This window comes from Stomoxys calcitrans, chromosome 1 (genome assembly GCF_963082655.1).
Source record: "Stomoxys calcitrans chromosome 1, idStoCalc2.1, whole genome shotgun sequence".
NCBI classification, from domain to species: domain Eukaryota; kingdom Metazoa; phylum Arthropoda; class Insecta; order Diptera; family Muscidae; genus Stomoxys; species Stomoxys calcitrans.
The window spans coordinates 4,237,853-4,252,718 of NC_081552.1; the positions used below are offsets into that span (position 1 = coordinate 4,237,853).

The 14,866-nt window shown below is 41.4% G+C and overlaps 2 protein-coding genes across 3 annotated transcripts; one reads left to right on the forward strand and one right to left on the reverse strand.

Moving 5' to 3' along the window:
• Positions 1–779: 779 nt before the first annotated feature.
• Positions 780–4,879, forward strand: LOC106090007 (glutactin). 2 transcript variants are annotated; one of them, XR_001221736.2, is made up of 7 exons: positions 789–2,349; positions 2,409–2,567; positions 2,630–2,947; positions 3,179–3,379; positions 3,445–3,792; positions 3,857–4,601; positions 4,747–4,879. XR_001221736.2 is itself a non-coding variant. In XM_013256041.2 (6 exons), exons 1-6 carry the CDS (start codon positions 907–909, stop codon positions 4,532–4,534), a joined length of 3,147 nt encoding a protein of 1,048 aa, XP_013111495.2. In that variant the 5' UTR covers positions 780–906; the 3' UTR covers positions 4,535–4,661. The 2 variants fall into 2 exon arrangements, 1 of the variants encoding a protein (XP_013111495.2); XM_013256041.2 differs by lacking the exon at positions 4,747–4,879 and having other exon boundaries at positions 780–2,349; positions 3,857–4,661.
• On the reverse strand, positions 4,790–14,188 carry LOC106089994 (glutactin). The gene is made up of 7 exons (XM_013256019.2): positions 13,973–14,188; positions 13,444–13,914; positions 13,176–13,376; positions 12,858–13,026; positions 12,610–12,806; positions 11,910–12,530; positions 4,790–4,909 (listed from the first exon to the last, which is right to left on the reverse strand). Exons 1-7 carry the CDS (start codon positions 14,186–14,188, stop codon positions 4,790–4,792), a joined length of 1,995 nt encoding a protein of 664 aa, XP_013111473.2.
• Positions 14,189–14,866: the final 678 nt, after the last annotated feature.

Genomic DNA, 14,866 nt, shown 5'->3' on the forward strand with positions numbered 1-14,866 from the left:
TCGCTACATAACCTGATATAGCTGCGCAATTCTTCTAGAGGGCGCACTTCCTATCCGATTTAGAAGAAATTTTTGTACAACGGCTTCTCTCATGACCTTCAACATACGTGGCTAATATGGTCTGAATCGATCAATAGCCTTGATACAGCTTGATACAGATAATCTTGATCGTAGTAAAAATGTAAGACGATCTAGCCATGTCCGTCCGTCCGTCTGTTTGTTGAAATCGAGCTACAGTTTTTAAAAATTGTTATATTGAGCTGATACTTTTTTTGTCCACTGGCAGGTTAAGTTCGAAAATGGGCTATATCGGACTTTATATTGATATAGCCCCCATAGAGACCGTCTTGAGGTCTTAGGCCCATAAAAGCCACATTTATTAACCGATTTTGCTGAAATTTGAGAGAGTTAGGTATGTTAGGCCCCTCGGCATTTGTTTGTAGAATTTCCGTCTAATGTTGTCAAGTTTATGTCGATAATTTTAGAAACAGTGCATTGAGCCAAAATTTTGTACCAACCGATCTGCATCTTAAACTGTTTATCTGTCAAATTATTATTCGCTACACACAGTGGTTATCTGCATCACCCTATTGTTCAGAAAAAAGTTCTATGCCGTCATTATCTTTCAATTGCAAGCAAAACAAAGCAGATCGCCTCTCCCATTGTTTAGCAGTGTGTATTTTGGTCTTACTATGTAACTATGATTATTTTTTTTGGTATAGAATTGATAAAAGCAAAGAACGTTGAACATGGACTGGCTTGAAGCAGCATCAAGACTTCATGCATATCAATTCTTGGACAACTTAAGGCGATAACCTCAAAAGGGCTGCAGCTGCCGCTTCTTGACGATAATTCTCGTCGCAGTCACAGACGCTGTAGAGATTAGCTTTGCTAATCGCCAGAACTATGGCATCGAATTTAGTTTCATTTGCATCGCTGAGCGGCAGCAACATGAGTCGGAAAAATGGAAAATTAAAATCATTGCTGCAATGTCTAGTACTGGGAGGATTCCTGTTGCAGCTGAGCATGGCCCAGCATCAACATAGAGAGCCCTACAACATAAACGAAGACTTTGGTGACTATGAGGAAGATGTTCGGTTTGACAATCATCATCCTTTGGATCCCCATGCCAATTACGCGCACCATCCCCAAACTAATGGCCACATGTATAGGGGAGATTCGTATTCACAGACCGACAGAGATGACTATCCAGAGCCTCGTATTATAGCCCCGCCTGTGCCTGAGACGGAAGAAGAGAACCCATATTCAAGGGAACAAACTCCCGAATCAACTTCGTATGAGCAATCACACGTCGCCAGATCTCAAAGTTCCAGAGAAGAATACCCTGAGCCACGTATAATAGCGCCTCATATTTCAACTTCAAACACAAGAGAGGAAACGGTGGTAAATCCTCTAAGTTTTCCTTCTCATTTGTCGAGAGAATATCCTGCACCTCGCATTATCGCCCCACACCAGCCCAATATGCATGAGAGCGATATGCGTCACAGGCAGGAATCTGAGGAGCCTAGAGCTAAAACACCTCATAGCCCAAGGGCGGAAGATAGGAGTCTGTATGATAGGGAAGAAAATATGGACCCACGAACGATAAGTCATCAACCGCCATCGGTCCCAACCCATACAAGAGAAGATCCTCGCCTTATATCTCCCCCAGCTGCAAGAGCAGACGATAGAAGTGTCTACGGAAAAGAGGAAAACCCCAATCCACATACTATGACCCATCATGTTCCCACTTATGCAAGAGAAGATCCCCGCCCAGCTCAAAGAGCTGACGACAGAAGTCTGTATGGAAGAGAGGAAAATCCCTATCCACATACAATGACCCAACAGGCACCCACCTATGCAAGAACAGATCCTCGCCAGATGTCACCTCAAGCACCAAGAGCTGAAGATAGGAGCCTTTACGAAAGGGAAGAACATCGCCATACCCCAAGCGTGAACCATCAAGCCCCAACCTATACCAGAGAGGATCCCCGAATGGTGACACCCCACACAAGAGTAGAAGTTCCCGAAGCTCGTCAAATGCTACCCATCTATACCGCAACTCGCACCCTATATCCTCAAGCGGACAGACGAGAAGAAAGACCTGTTGATCCCAGAACTATAACTCCACCACCTCCAAGAAATTACCCAGAATCGCAACACATGCCACCACCTCCTCAGCATCGAAACGCTTTGTCAACAGGCAATCGGGAAACCCATGTCATATCGGTGCCACGCCTGGGTTCGGTTCGTGGTTACAGGGAATTCAAGATAATCAGAAACAGACCCATCAGTGCTTATCTGGGTCTCAAGTATGCCACCGTGAGACCCGGCATTGGACGATTCCAGGTAAGTGGCAATCATCTGCCTTCACTTTGGCGTTTCTTAGAGTCCCTTTTACTTTGTAGAGTGCTTCTCCAGCCGGAATAAACCCTTATGGGGAAATTGATGCCACGTTTGAACCTTCAAATTGCCCACAATTTCCTGATTTATCCTTAGTGGCCGAACGAGAGGCTCGTGGTGAAGATGTGGATGACTGCTTATCGTTGAACATCTATACACCAGCGGTAATGCGGGAGTTTCTTTTACTGCCTGAATTCTTCTTTCTAAATTCCCCTTTTCTTTGCAGAGACCTGGATCCTATCCTGTTATGGTATTCGTCCATGGAGAGATGTTGTTCGATGGTAGCGCTGAAGAGGGCCAGCCTGATTACTTCTTGGAACACGATGTTGTTTTGGTTACCGTAAATTATCGTTTGGCACCCTTTGGCTACCTATCCACGCTTACGGATGATATGCCTGGCAATGTGGCCTTGTCCGATGTGCAAATGTCTTTGGAATGGCTACAGCAAAACATTCGCTACTTCAATGGCAACCCAGACCAAGTGACGCTATTCGGCCAGGCAGGCGGTGCCACCTTGGTTCATGCTCTAAGTTTGAGTGGTAAGGTAAGAAAGCGAGAAAGAGTAAACGCCGAAACAGAATGAGCCCGTTAGGCGTTGCGCTGAAAAATTCAATTCTACAAACCAAACCCACAAAAGCAACGCGTCATTCTGTGTTGCCATACGCGAGGAAGTGGAAAATTGTTTAACTTTTACGCTCAACAACAAGCCCAACGCGCTCATTGTGTTTTGGTCTTAAGTCAGTTGGCAAACATGATTTCTTTATTTTCTCCCTAGGCCCAAGGTCTGTTCCATAAACTAATTTTGCAATCAGGCACTGCCTTGAATCCCTATTTTTTGGATGAACAACCCACTGGTACTCTGCGCAGTTTTGCCCATTTCGCTCGCTGTCCTCCCAGCCGCAGCATCGAAGGTTTCGCCAGCTGCTTCGAGAGAATGAAAACCTCGGAACTTTTAAATTACTTCAAGAGATACTTTGTAAGTCTTTTGAAATCTCGCAAAGGATATTGAGGGACCTCATGCTTTTGTTGTACCTTCCTTAGGAAAGCAATGAGCCCAAAGGTCTGGCTTTTGTCTGTGGCTTTAAATTGATTGTGGGCGATAAATTGGGCTATCTACCCCAACATCCTGCCTCTATGGTGGCCAATAATACCTATCCCACCATAGTCGGTGTTGCCAAAGATGCTGGTGCTTTCATAATGACCCGATTCTATGACCAACTGGTCGAATTACGTTCCCGTAACATTTCCGACTACATTAATGTGGTGCTGAAGCATACCTCGCAACAACGGCATTACCAACTGTGGAAGAATTGGGCCTTGACTCACATCTTCACTCCGGAAGATGTGCGTAACCCCACTATCCAAGGATTAGTGCAGAAGCTATTGGAGGTGGGAACTGCTTTATCGTTGTGTCTATTCCTTTCTTAACTCTCTTTTTGGTTACACCTTCCAGTTGGTCAATTTGATTTTGTACAGGGCTCCTGTGGTGGACAGTTTCCGTTACACTTCCAAAAACTTTTCCACTTATCTTTATTGCTTCGATTATCGTGGCCAACACCATCGATTTGGACATTTGCGAAATCCATTGCCCTTTGAGATCGATGCCACTCTGAGCGATGACAACATTTATCTCTTCCCCTATCCTGAGGAAGTCAGCCGTTTGAATCCCATGGACAAAAATGTGGCCAACTCCATGGTTCGAATGTGGGTCAGCTTTGCCCAGTATGGCATGCCAGCATATAACCAAAGCATATGGCCCAATGTTAGCACAGAATTCGGACCCTTCTTGCGATTCACTAACACGAGGGCAGGCAATTTGGAATTGGATTACCACTTTGGCGATGGTATACCGGTGCCAAATCTCTATCCTGAATATTTCACAACAACCACCACTACGACAACGACGACTTCAACAACATCAACATCAACCACCACCACAACGACGCCAAGGCCCTATCCCTCATACAATTATCAGCAAAGATCGCAACATCCCAACTACCAGCAATACCCCCATCACTATTACCCCAATAGGTATGGGAACCCAGAGCAAACACCATCTCAGCCGGGACAAACGAACACAAATCCACGCTATTCACAATACTCCATGCGACACCAGAGGCGATTGCTTTAGAAAAACGAAAACTTAGACCATAGCATATGTAGGCCTATTGTGTCCGATAACTTAGATGCATGTAGATGTATGTAGAAAAATTAAATGTTCTGTTCTCAATAAATGTGAGAGCGTGTGTGTGTGTGTATGTGTGTGTATGTCTTATCAGCACGACCTACATAATCAGTTGTGGGATGATAGTGGGAATAATCCATTCTTTCCTTATATTTCAGAGTTCAGAAACCTGCATTTACAATATTTCTAAAATATGATTAATCAAACTTGCACTTTCATTTTGCTACGAAAATGTTCATATGCCGGTATTGGCCGAGATTGGAAGAGATTAAAACCAAGACGTTCATTGAATTTGCGGCATAGCCGACACCCTGTTGTAAACTAAATGCAAGAATATTATAAAAGACACAACCACTGGCTTAGCTAGACATTTTCCCAGCAGAGGCAAAGACCTAACTAAGACAAGTTAAGTTCGGCCGGGCCGAACTTTGGATACCCACCACCTCGGGTATATATGTAAACCACCTTTCATCGAAATCCGGTGAAAATTGCATACCTTTTGTCCCATAGCAGTTATATCGAAATATATCTAAAAGTAAACCGATCTGAACTATATACAACACGGATGTCTACAAACCTAACATAAGTCACTCTGTCAAAGTTCAGTGAAATCGGATTTTAAATGTGCCTTTTTTGGGGTCAAGACTTTAAATCGAGATATCGGTCTATATGGCAGCTATATCCAAATCTGGACCGATCTGTGCCATATTACAGAAGTATGTCAAGGGGCTTAACTTGACCCACCGTCTCAAATTTCGGCGACATCGGTCATTAAATGCGTCTTTTATGGGCCCAAATCCTTAAATCGAGATATAGGTCTATATGGCAGCTATATCCAAATCTGGACCGATCAGGGCCAAATTGAAGAAATATGTCAAAGGGCCTAAAACAACTCATTGTCCCAAATTTAAGCAAAATCGGATAACAAATGTGGCTTTTATGGGCCTAAGACCCTAAATCGAAGGATCGGTCTATATGGCAGCTATATCCAAATCTGGACCGATCTGGGCCAAATTGAAGAAGGATGTCGAAGGGACTAACGCTATTCACTGTCCCGAATTTCATCAAAATCGGGTAATAAGTGTGGCTTTTATGGGCCTAAGACCCTAAATCGGCGGATCGGTCTATATGGCAGCTATATCCAAATCTGGACCGATCTAGGCCAAATTGATGAAGGATGTCAAAGGGCCTAACACAACTCACTGATCTAAATTTCAGCAAAATCGGATAATAAATGTGGCTTTTATCGGCCTTAGACCCTTAATCGCAGGATCGGTCTATATGACAGCTATATCCAAATCTGAACCAATCTAGACCAAATCGATGAAGGATGTCAAAGAGCCTAACACAACTCACTGTCTTAAATTCCAGCAAAATCGGATAATAAATGTGGCTTTTATGGGTCTAAGACCCTTAATCTGAGGATCGGTCTATATGGCAGCTATATCCAAATCTGGACCGATCTGGGCAAAATTAACAAAGGACGTTCGGGACCCTAACATAACTCTCTGTCCCAAGTTTCACCAAAATCGGATTATAAATGTGGTTTTTATGGGCCTAAGACCCTAAATAGGCCGATTGGTCTATAGGTCTATATGGGGGCTATATCAAGATATAGCCCGTTATAGCCCATCTTCGAACTTAACCTGCTTATGGTCAAAAAATACTCTGTGCAAAATTTCAGCTCAATATCTCTATTTTTGAAGACTGTAGCGTGATTTCAACAGACAGGCGGACGGACATGTCTAGATCGTCTTAGATTTTTACGCTGTCTTAGGGTCGGAAATGGATACTTCGATGTGTTGCAAACGGAATGACAAAATGAATATACCCCCATCCTTCGGTGGTGGGTATAAAAAAATGTTTTTTTTTATAACTTCCACCATAGGATGGGGGTATACTAATTACGGCATTCCATTTGTTACTCATCGTAATATTGATCTCGATAAAGCCATGTCCGTCCGTCTGTCTGTGGAAAGCACGCTAACTTTCGAAGGAATAAAACTAGGCGGTTGAGATTGTAAATGAGCTATATCGGTCCATGTTGCGATATAGCTTACTTATCCGATTTGTCTGGAATTTGGCATAATGTGTTTTATTAGGCCACCGTAGCGCAGAGGTTAGCAAGTCCGCCAATGATGCTGCACGCCTGGGTTCGAATCCTGGCGTGAACACCAGAAAATTGTTCTGCGGTGGTTATCCCCTCCCAAAGCTGGCGACATTTGTGACGAACTATTCCATTTGAGACAATTAAAAGCGTGCTAAGTTCGGCCGCGCCGAATGTTGGGAACCCACCACCATGGATTCTGCTCAAAAATTTATACAAACTTAATTGAGTTGAAGGGCATAATTTAATTCTATTGTACATAACAAACTTCTGTCAAACCAGCAAACAATAAAACTTCTACGAACCGAACAAGGATGATCGGGAGATCGGTTTATATGGGAGCTATATAGGGTTATAGACTGATTTTTGAATCGTAACAGAACATCGCATGCAAAATCGGACATAAAAGGCGCCTTGTGGCAATATGTGGCTCAAATGAAAGGTTTTGGGAGTAGGGCACGAATCTGATATCAATATTCGGTAAAATGTGTATAGGGCGGCAACTCACCCAAAGCACCCCGCAAAGAGTGCGCATCTACCAACCATGGTAATATGGGGCTCAATTAAAAGGTATTTTAGAGTAGAATACGAATCTGATAAATATTTTCAGGGCCAAGTCACCGAGTGGCCTCCTCAAACTCCATATATGGGCTAAGTGTCTGGGGCACCACCCCACCCCCAAATCACCCCTTAATCGAACATACATATTTACTTACCATGATTAAAATTGATACTCACTTTCGGGACCAAGTTTCTGGGGGTCAACACCACCCCCTAACCCACAAACCACCAACCTGGCGGCCTTCCCACTCCCCCATAGACCGATCCGCCGATTTTAGGTCTTAGGCCCATAAGAGCCACATTTATTGTCCGATTTTGATGAAACAGTGACAGGACAATGAGTTGCGTTAGCCCTCATGATTGTTCCAGTTTTGGATCTAGTTGCCATATAGACCGATCTCTCGAAGAAAAGGTGCATTTATTGTCCGATTTTGCCAAAATTTGGTATAGTAACCCTTCTTTAATTTGACTCAGATCGGTCCAACTTTGGATATAGCTGCCATATAGACCCATCTCTCGATTTAAGGTTTTGGGCCCATACAAGGCGCATTTACTATCCGATGTCACCGAAATTTGGTACAGTGAGTTGTGTTAGACTCTTCGACATCTTTCTGCAATTTGGCCCAGATCGCTCCAGATTTGGATATAGCTGCCATACAGTCCGATCTCTCGATTAAAGGTCTTGGGCCCATAAAAGACGTATTTACCGTCCGATGTCGCCGTTATTTGGGACAGTAAGTTGGGTTGGGGCCTTCGGCATCTTGCTTAAATTTGGCCCCGATTGGTCCAGATTTAAATATGGCTGCTGTAGACCGATCTCTCGATTTAAAGTCTAGGCCCCGTAAAAAGTCCATTTATATCCGATTTCGCTGAAATTTGACACAGTGACTTATGTTAGGCTTTTCGACATCCGTGTGGTCTATGGTTCACATCGGTCTATGTTTGGATATAGCTGCCAAAAAATTAATATTTTGTTCCACAAAATTTAACAATGACTTGTACTTATTAGACCAAATCGGAACATTTTTCAATATAGCTGCAATGGGGGCATAAATTATGCGTTTTTCACCGGATTATGACGAAAGGTGGTTTACCCCCTTACCCTACTTCTTAGAAACGCCAGATCTCGGAGATGGGTAGTGCGATTTAAGCGAAATTTTGTGTGCTCTCATATAGTACCCTAAAAATAAAAGTTTGGTATCCAAATTTCGGATGGGGTACATAGGGGGGCTGCCCCAAACTAAAACCTACCAAACATATATTTAGACCAATCACCACAATATGGGACTCAAATGAAAGATATTTAGGATAAAAAAAAAGTATCTGATATCCAATTGTCGATTTGCAGACTATGGAAATATGGTGCTCAAATTAATGGTATGTGGGAGTAGACCACGTATCTGATATCAACATTTGGGGCCAACTGTCTAGCGGACGTCCCACCACCATAGCAACCCCCAAATGGGACGTATTTGCTCACCAAGACAATTTGGGTCTTAGAGAGAGTGGAACCAAATATTCATAGTTTTTTGGGGCAATACCCCAAACCGGACATTTTTGCAAAAAGGAGTTTAAATGAGATTAGAAAACTAATTTGATATCCAATTTTTAGGGCAATGGCAATATGGGGTTCAAATAAATGATATATAGGTTGCCCAAAAAGTAATTGCGGATTTTTTAAAAGAAAGTAGATGCATTTTTAATAAAACTTAGAATGAACTTTAATCAAATATACTTTTTTTACACTTTTTTTCTAAATCAGGCTAAAAGTAACAGTTGATAACTGACAGAAGAAAGAATGCAATTACAGAGTCACAAGCTGTGAAAAAATTTGTCAACGCCGACTATATGAAAAATCCGCAATTACTTTTAGGGCAACCCAATAGATATATGACAATAGAGCACGTTGTTGATATATTTTCAGGGCTTAGTGTTTGGGGGACCACCCCAATCCCCAAAATACCCCTAAATCGGGCATATTTACCGACCATGTCAATGTGGAGGTTAAATGAAAGGTTTAGGGGGGTAGAGCAAGAATTGATACCTATTTTCGGGACCATTTTTCTGGGGGTCTACCCCTTTCCCCAAATATCTCACAAAGAGCAATTTTTTTACTGACCATCGCAATATGGGGCACAAATAAAGGTGTTTGAGAATAGAATACGAATTTGATATCCAAATGTAGGACCATGTATTTAGGGCATCACCCCTTTCTCAAAACACCCCCAAAGGGAAAAAAATTTTCGACCATGCCAATATGTGGCTCAAATGAAAGGTATTTGAGATTAGAAAACGAATTTGATAACCTATTTTGGGGCCACGTGTTTGGGGGACGCCTCATCCTGTAAACTGCTCTTAAGCCAATGGCAATGTGGGGTTTAAATAAATGGTATTTGAGAGAAGAGCACGATGCTGGTATGTTTTCAGGGCCAAGTATCTGCGGGACCACCTCTCCCCCGAAAACACCAATAAATCAGACATCATGGGAATATCGGGCTGAAATGAAGTATTTTAAGAATGGAGTTCACCTTACGTCCAAACTTAAATTCGTAGTCCAATAAAGATCATATGGGATTCAGATAAAGGCACTTATATAGTTAAACTCTTAATAAAGCATGGTATTACACTAAAAGCTCCTTAATTGTCGAAAATAAATATTCCTAGGAAACTTTTGTTCCACATAAAGTAAAAGAAGGCGCAGCAAAGCGGGCCCGGGTCAGCTAGTATTTTATATAATAACACTTTTTTAAAACAATAATTGACATTTTGCTTTGAGATAACTAAAACTATAATTTGCATTTTTGTCGCCTCAGTGCTGTGCAGTGGACTTACAAAATGAAATTTATGTGCCCAGCTAAATCGTTTATCGTGTTATGGAAATGCATGATTTTCTCTCTCTTCCTCTCACCGGCAGAACGATAAAAACTGGGGAAATCATACAGCAAACAGAAAATATTCTAAGCAATCCAACGGAGCTAATACATTAAAGTTTATTGTATACAACAACAGCGTCTACTATTGGGTTGCCCAAAAAGTAATTGCGTATTTTTTAAAAGAAAGTAAATGCATTTTTAATAAAACTTAGAATGAACTTTAATCAAATATACTTTTTTTACACTTTCTTTCTAAAGCAAGCTAAAAGTAACAGCTGATAACTGACGAAGAAGAAAGAATGCAATTACAGAGTCACAAGCTGTGAAAAAATTTGTCAACGCCGGCTATATGAAAAATCCGCAATTACTTTTTGGGCAACCCAATACAAGCAATAATTTCGAATTTCTTTCTTTTTTTGTTGTCCAACCTAATAGAGAATCACTTTCATTGATCTTTCACTTTTCAAAATAGCTTAATCGTTTATCCAATTATCGAAATTGGCTCTCTTTCTCGAAATCGCATGCGGAAACGGCTGCCTTATGATTTATGAAAATATGAAATGTATGCTCCAAATGAGATCTAAATCTCTCACTTACCATATTTTTCGCATAAATGCCTGCCAGCGTTTTAGCCAAATGACTTTATGCTCTACTTTCAAATGGGATCATCAATTTGAAAGAACATTAGCATTTCAATAGGGACCAGTAACATCGCCTTTGTGCTAAAACTTCTTTGGTAGTATTCTTAAAAATATTTGCCACTGATTAAAGACTCAAGACAGCATATGCTGCAGCTATTCAAAGGGTTGCCAGAAAAAGAAATATTTTTTTTTTGTTATATTGCAAAAACGACTAGAATACATTTCATAAAATCTAAATTTCTACACTCATAGAAAAAAAGTTTGCTGAAAATACACTGCCTGCTGAATTTTAGTGGTTAATTTTGATGCTATTATAGCAGTATTTCTGCTATTACAGCAGTAGTTCTGCAATTTCAGAGCAGCAGTCTAACTGCTGTACAGTCGGTTGTTTGCTGAAAATGACTACACAAAATTACTTCTAAAAACATAAGGCCATGCCAGTCATATGCACATTGGTAGAGCAATAACAAAAAATGAGAGCTAGCTCGGTCACATTTCGAAATGTATACCAATGGATGGATCAGGTGGCTTCTTTACAGTAATATTCCACAAATAAAAATCACCTCTTGCAACAAAATTTGTAAAGACATGGGTAATAAAAACAAGCAACAGGCAAACATAAAAAAATAACATAAACATTTTTATCAGCAGATTTTTGTACTTAAGTTTGCTGATTTAGCTGACCAAAATGTAATGTCTGCTTACCCATTTTCAGCAGACAAAAAAACTGCTGTTTTGGCAAATCAACAAATTTGGTTGAGTGCAGACAAAAAAAATGTCTCTTATTTTTCATGAAACATTTGTTTTATAAGCAATTTAGGATCCAAATATCCAAATCTTTTGTTTTCTTGAAAAAAATGTTCAGACAGTTCTGTTATAGAACATTTCGTCAACATTGAGGTTAGCTTATTTTTCCAACATTTTGTATAGATTCAAAACCTCTTTAAACGCAATAGCTATGGAAGATCACCCTTCAATATTTCCTACAAGTGCCTACAATTTAGGATTTTTGAAAAAAATTTTATAATTTCAACAGAATATTGTCCAACCTATTCGTAAATAAGAAAAAAATAAAAAAAAAACTCACACCAATCTCAGTGACGATAAATTACTTTATTTCTACTAGGACGCCTCCTTACCATACTATTTTTACTTAATGGCTTGCCAATTTGAAGCTGTGATTTCTTGGCTCTCTTATTGTCAGCTTTGGCTTGTAGCCGATTTGTGGTGAACCTTCTACGGGGATTTAATTTAAATAATCGTCTCGTGTGTTTCTTGGAATTATTTCGTCGCAAATAGTACACTTCCCGCACCAGACTGTAGCCTTGTTCCTCATCCAGAATGGTGGCAGAAAACTCTTTGAAATAATTGCCGGCTATGGTTAAGGTTTCATCTAACTTTGCATAGGGCCCATACAATGTGGTCATGGGAGGCCAATAACCACTACGGTGGCTGCCAAAGGGATGGCCATTGATAACGAATGAGCTCCAGAGATCAACCATACGCTTGGCCATGGCCTCATCGGGGGGACTTAGTTTTTTCACATGATCCGGATAGGGAAAGAGATACAACGCCTCATCTGTCAAGGATACTCCGCCCTTGAAAGGGCTCTGCATATTGTGCTCCTCATCCATATCACGATAGCGATTAAATTCCCCCGCATAGTCAAAGGAATAAAGGAATGTGTTTTCCGGCACATGTTTGTTGTTCATATTCAAAGCCAATAAAACGGGCAATTTATGTATAAGAGTGCCGGCCACCTAAAAATGGCGAGGACAATTGAAAATTTTGGAAAATTTTTGGATTTTACAGTATTGGTTGCTTTCGCGTTGTTCTTACGTCGATTAGTCGTGGTATGAGTGTTGCAAATGTTCCATTTTCCATAAGCCTTCTATTGAAGAAGTCATGCGTAATGAAACTGGTAAGAAGCATAGTTTTGTCCGTGCCCACAGCTTGGCGTATCACATGGTCTATGTAGTCGAAACTATTGTAGGTGTCATCCGGTATGTTACCCTCAAAATCATTTTCGACAATTTCTGCAATTTAACACTTTTGTAGTTGCAAGATCTTGAAAATATCTCTCTTACCATTTATTGTCTTAGATCCGGCATTTTTCGGGCACCCTCCCATAGCAGGATAGGAATAATTGGACTTTAACATCAAATCGTAGGGATGTTCGGGCAGCACGCCACTAGGTCCGCCGATGGTGAATTGTATGCCACCTGTATAGCCCACACCTAATTCCGATTTTTCAATCTGGATGCCATGAAAAATATTTCAAATTGAACAAAATAATTGTTGTAAAAAAGCAATTCACACCATAAACACCCTTCTCGAACCGCCTCACAGGTTGCCTAGAGATGACGCCTGACAGAAGTGTCGGCAATTGGAAAACTTATACTTACACCATGTTCCATAAAAGCTTCCAAAAGCTCCAAGGGTGCCATATCCATGAGACATCTGTTTAGATCACCCACCGTTGTAAGATTACAATCTGCCTTTTCGGCTATTTCTTGGGCAAATTTTCTGGGATTTTCCTCCAAAAATATGGGCATAAGTGCCGATCCTGAATGATATATGACCTGATGGAATAGACCCTTTTCCACCTGGAAAAAAAAAGTGGAAAGTTCTTTCTTCATAACTGCCATATTGACACAGATTCATTCCTTTTACCTTTGGCGACAATGTTAAGAGATGCGCTATGGCAGCCCCTCCCACCTGACCAGCTACAGTCACCTTATTAGGATCACCACCAAAGTATTTAATAAAATATTTTATGTACTGCAAAGCCAGAAAGATGTCCAAGACACCAGCATTGCCGGGAATTTCATCCGTTTTGGTGGACAAAAATCCAAAGGGGCCCAGACGATATTGTGGCACCACCAACACAATATCCTTTTCCAGAAGATAGTCGGGGGGAGCTTCGGAATTGCTGCCCTCAAAGAAATATTCACCATGTAGATAAACTAAAACAGGATAACTGCCATTTAGGCCAGGGGTGGTTATGGTCATTGTCAGGCAGTCCTCAATGTCCATAATCTCATCCAGTTTTTGCAAGGACTCCATGGCCACAATGGAAGGACATCCAATTTTAGCTGCTGTAGCATCCATTACATCTTCCCAAGGCTCCACAGGACGGGGGGCCTAAAATTGAAAAGTTTACAAAGAACTGCCCCAGAGCACATGCTTGCATGCAGCATACCTTAAATCTATGAACTCCGGATGGTGATTCCCCATACTTGACGTCCACAAATTGCAAAACTTCTCTCCTACTCCAGGCAGTCTCCAATATCTTGCCTTGTACTGTTCCCAAATTTGGCAACTCGACAATGGTATCCTTCTCCTCGTCATAGGCCTGAGTGGAATCGAGCGAGGCCAACAGCGCCATTAGCGCAACCACCTTCAGTGTGTGGAACATTTTCCTCTTCTAACCAATGACTTTCATCAATTCCTTCGCAAATGCATAGCACAACTCAACGAGTCAACTGTTTTAATTCGAATTCTAGCCAAGACTGATTTCACTCGGCGTTGGAGAACTCCATTTTACCATATTTGATGATGTTTCATTAAAACCGAATGCAAATTTCACCTTCAAATCCATATCGCTAGCCTTTCTTGCTATCTCCACATCGTTTCGCAAATTGTGTGTGATAGAAATTAAGAAATTTTGGCGAACTGAAAAGTGAAAGAATGCGTCAAGTCTATGGCTGGCTGTCAGCGCTCGTTTGACCCATAGCCGTGGCTGCCAGATGACTCGCTGCCTCGACTAGCCATTCAGCAGGCCGCAAACGTAAACATGAGACTCATATTTGGTCAATAAAAGACACACACAAACGATTAAAACTTTTCTGCCATCAGCATCATTAGCATATGTGAGTCCACCATGGCACGGTAATCATTAGACGCTTGGCTTAATAGCTTCGCTGTTGAATTGCGAGCATCACACTGATGTATTGCTGGCATCCGAAGTGGATTAACATGAGTGATGATGGTATTGTTGCGGCTGGCTACCTATCTTCCCTCATGGGCTCCCCCCTCGTTAAATCTCTTCCAGCTGCACAGCGGCGGTTAGATTTCAGTTTCGATTTCAAAACTC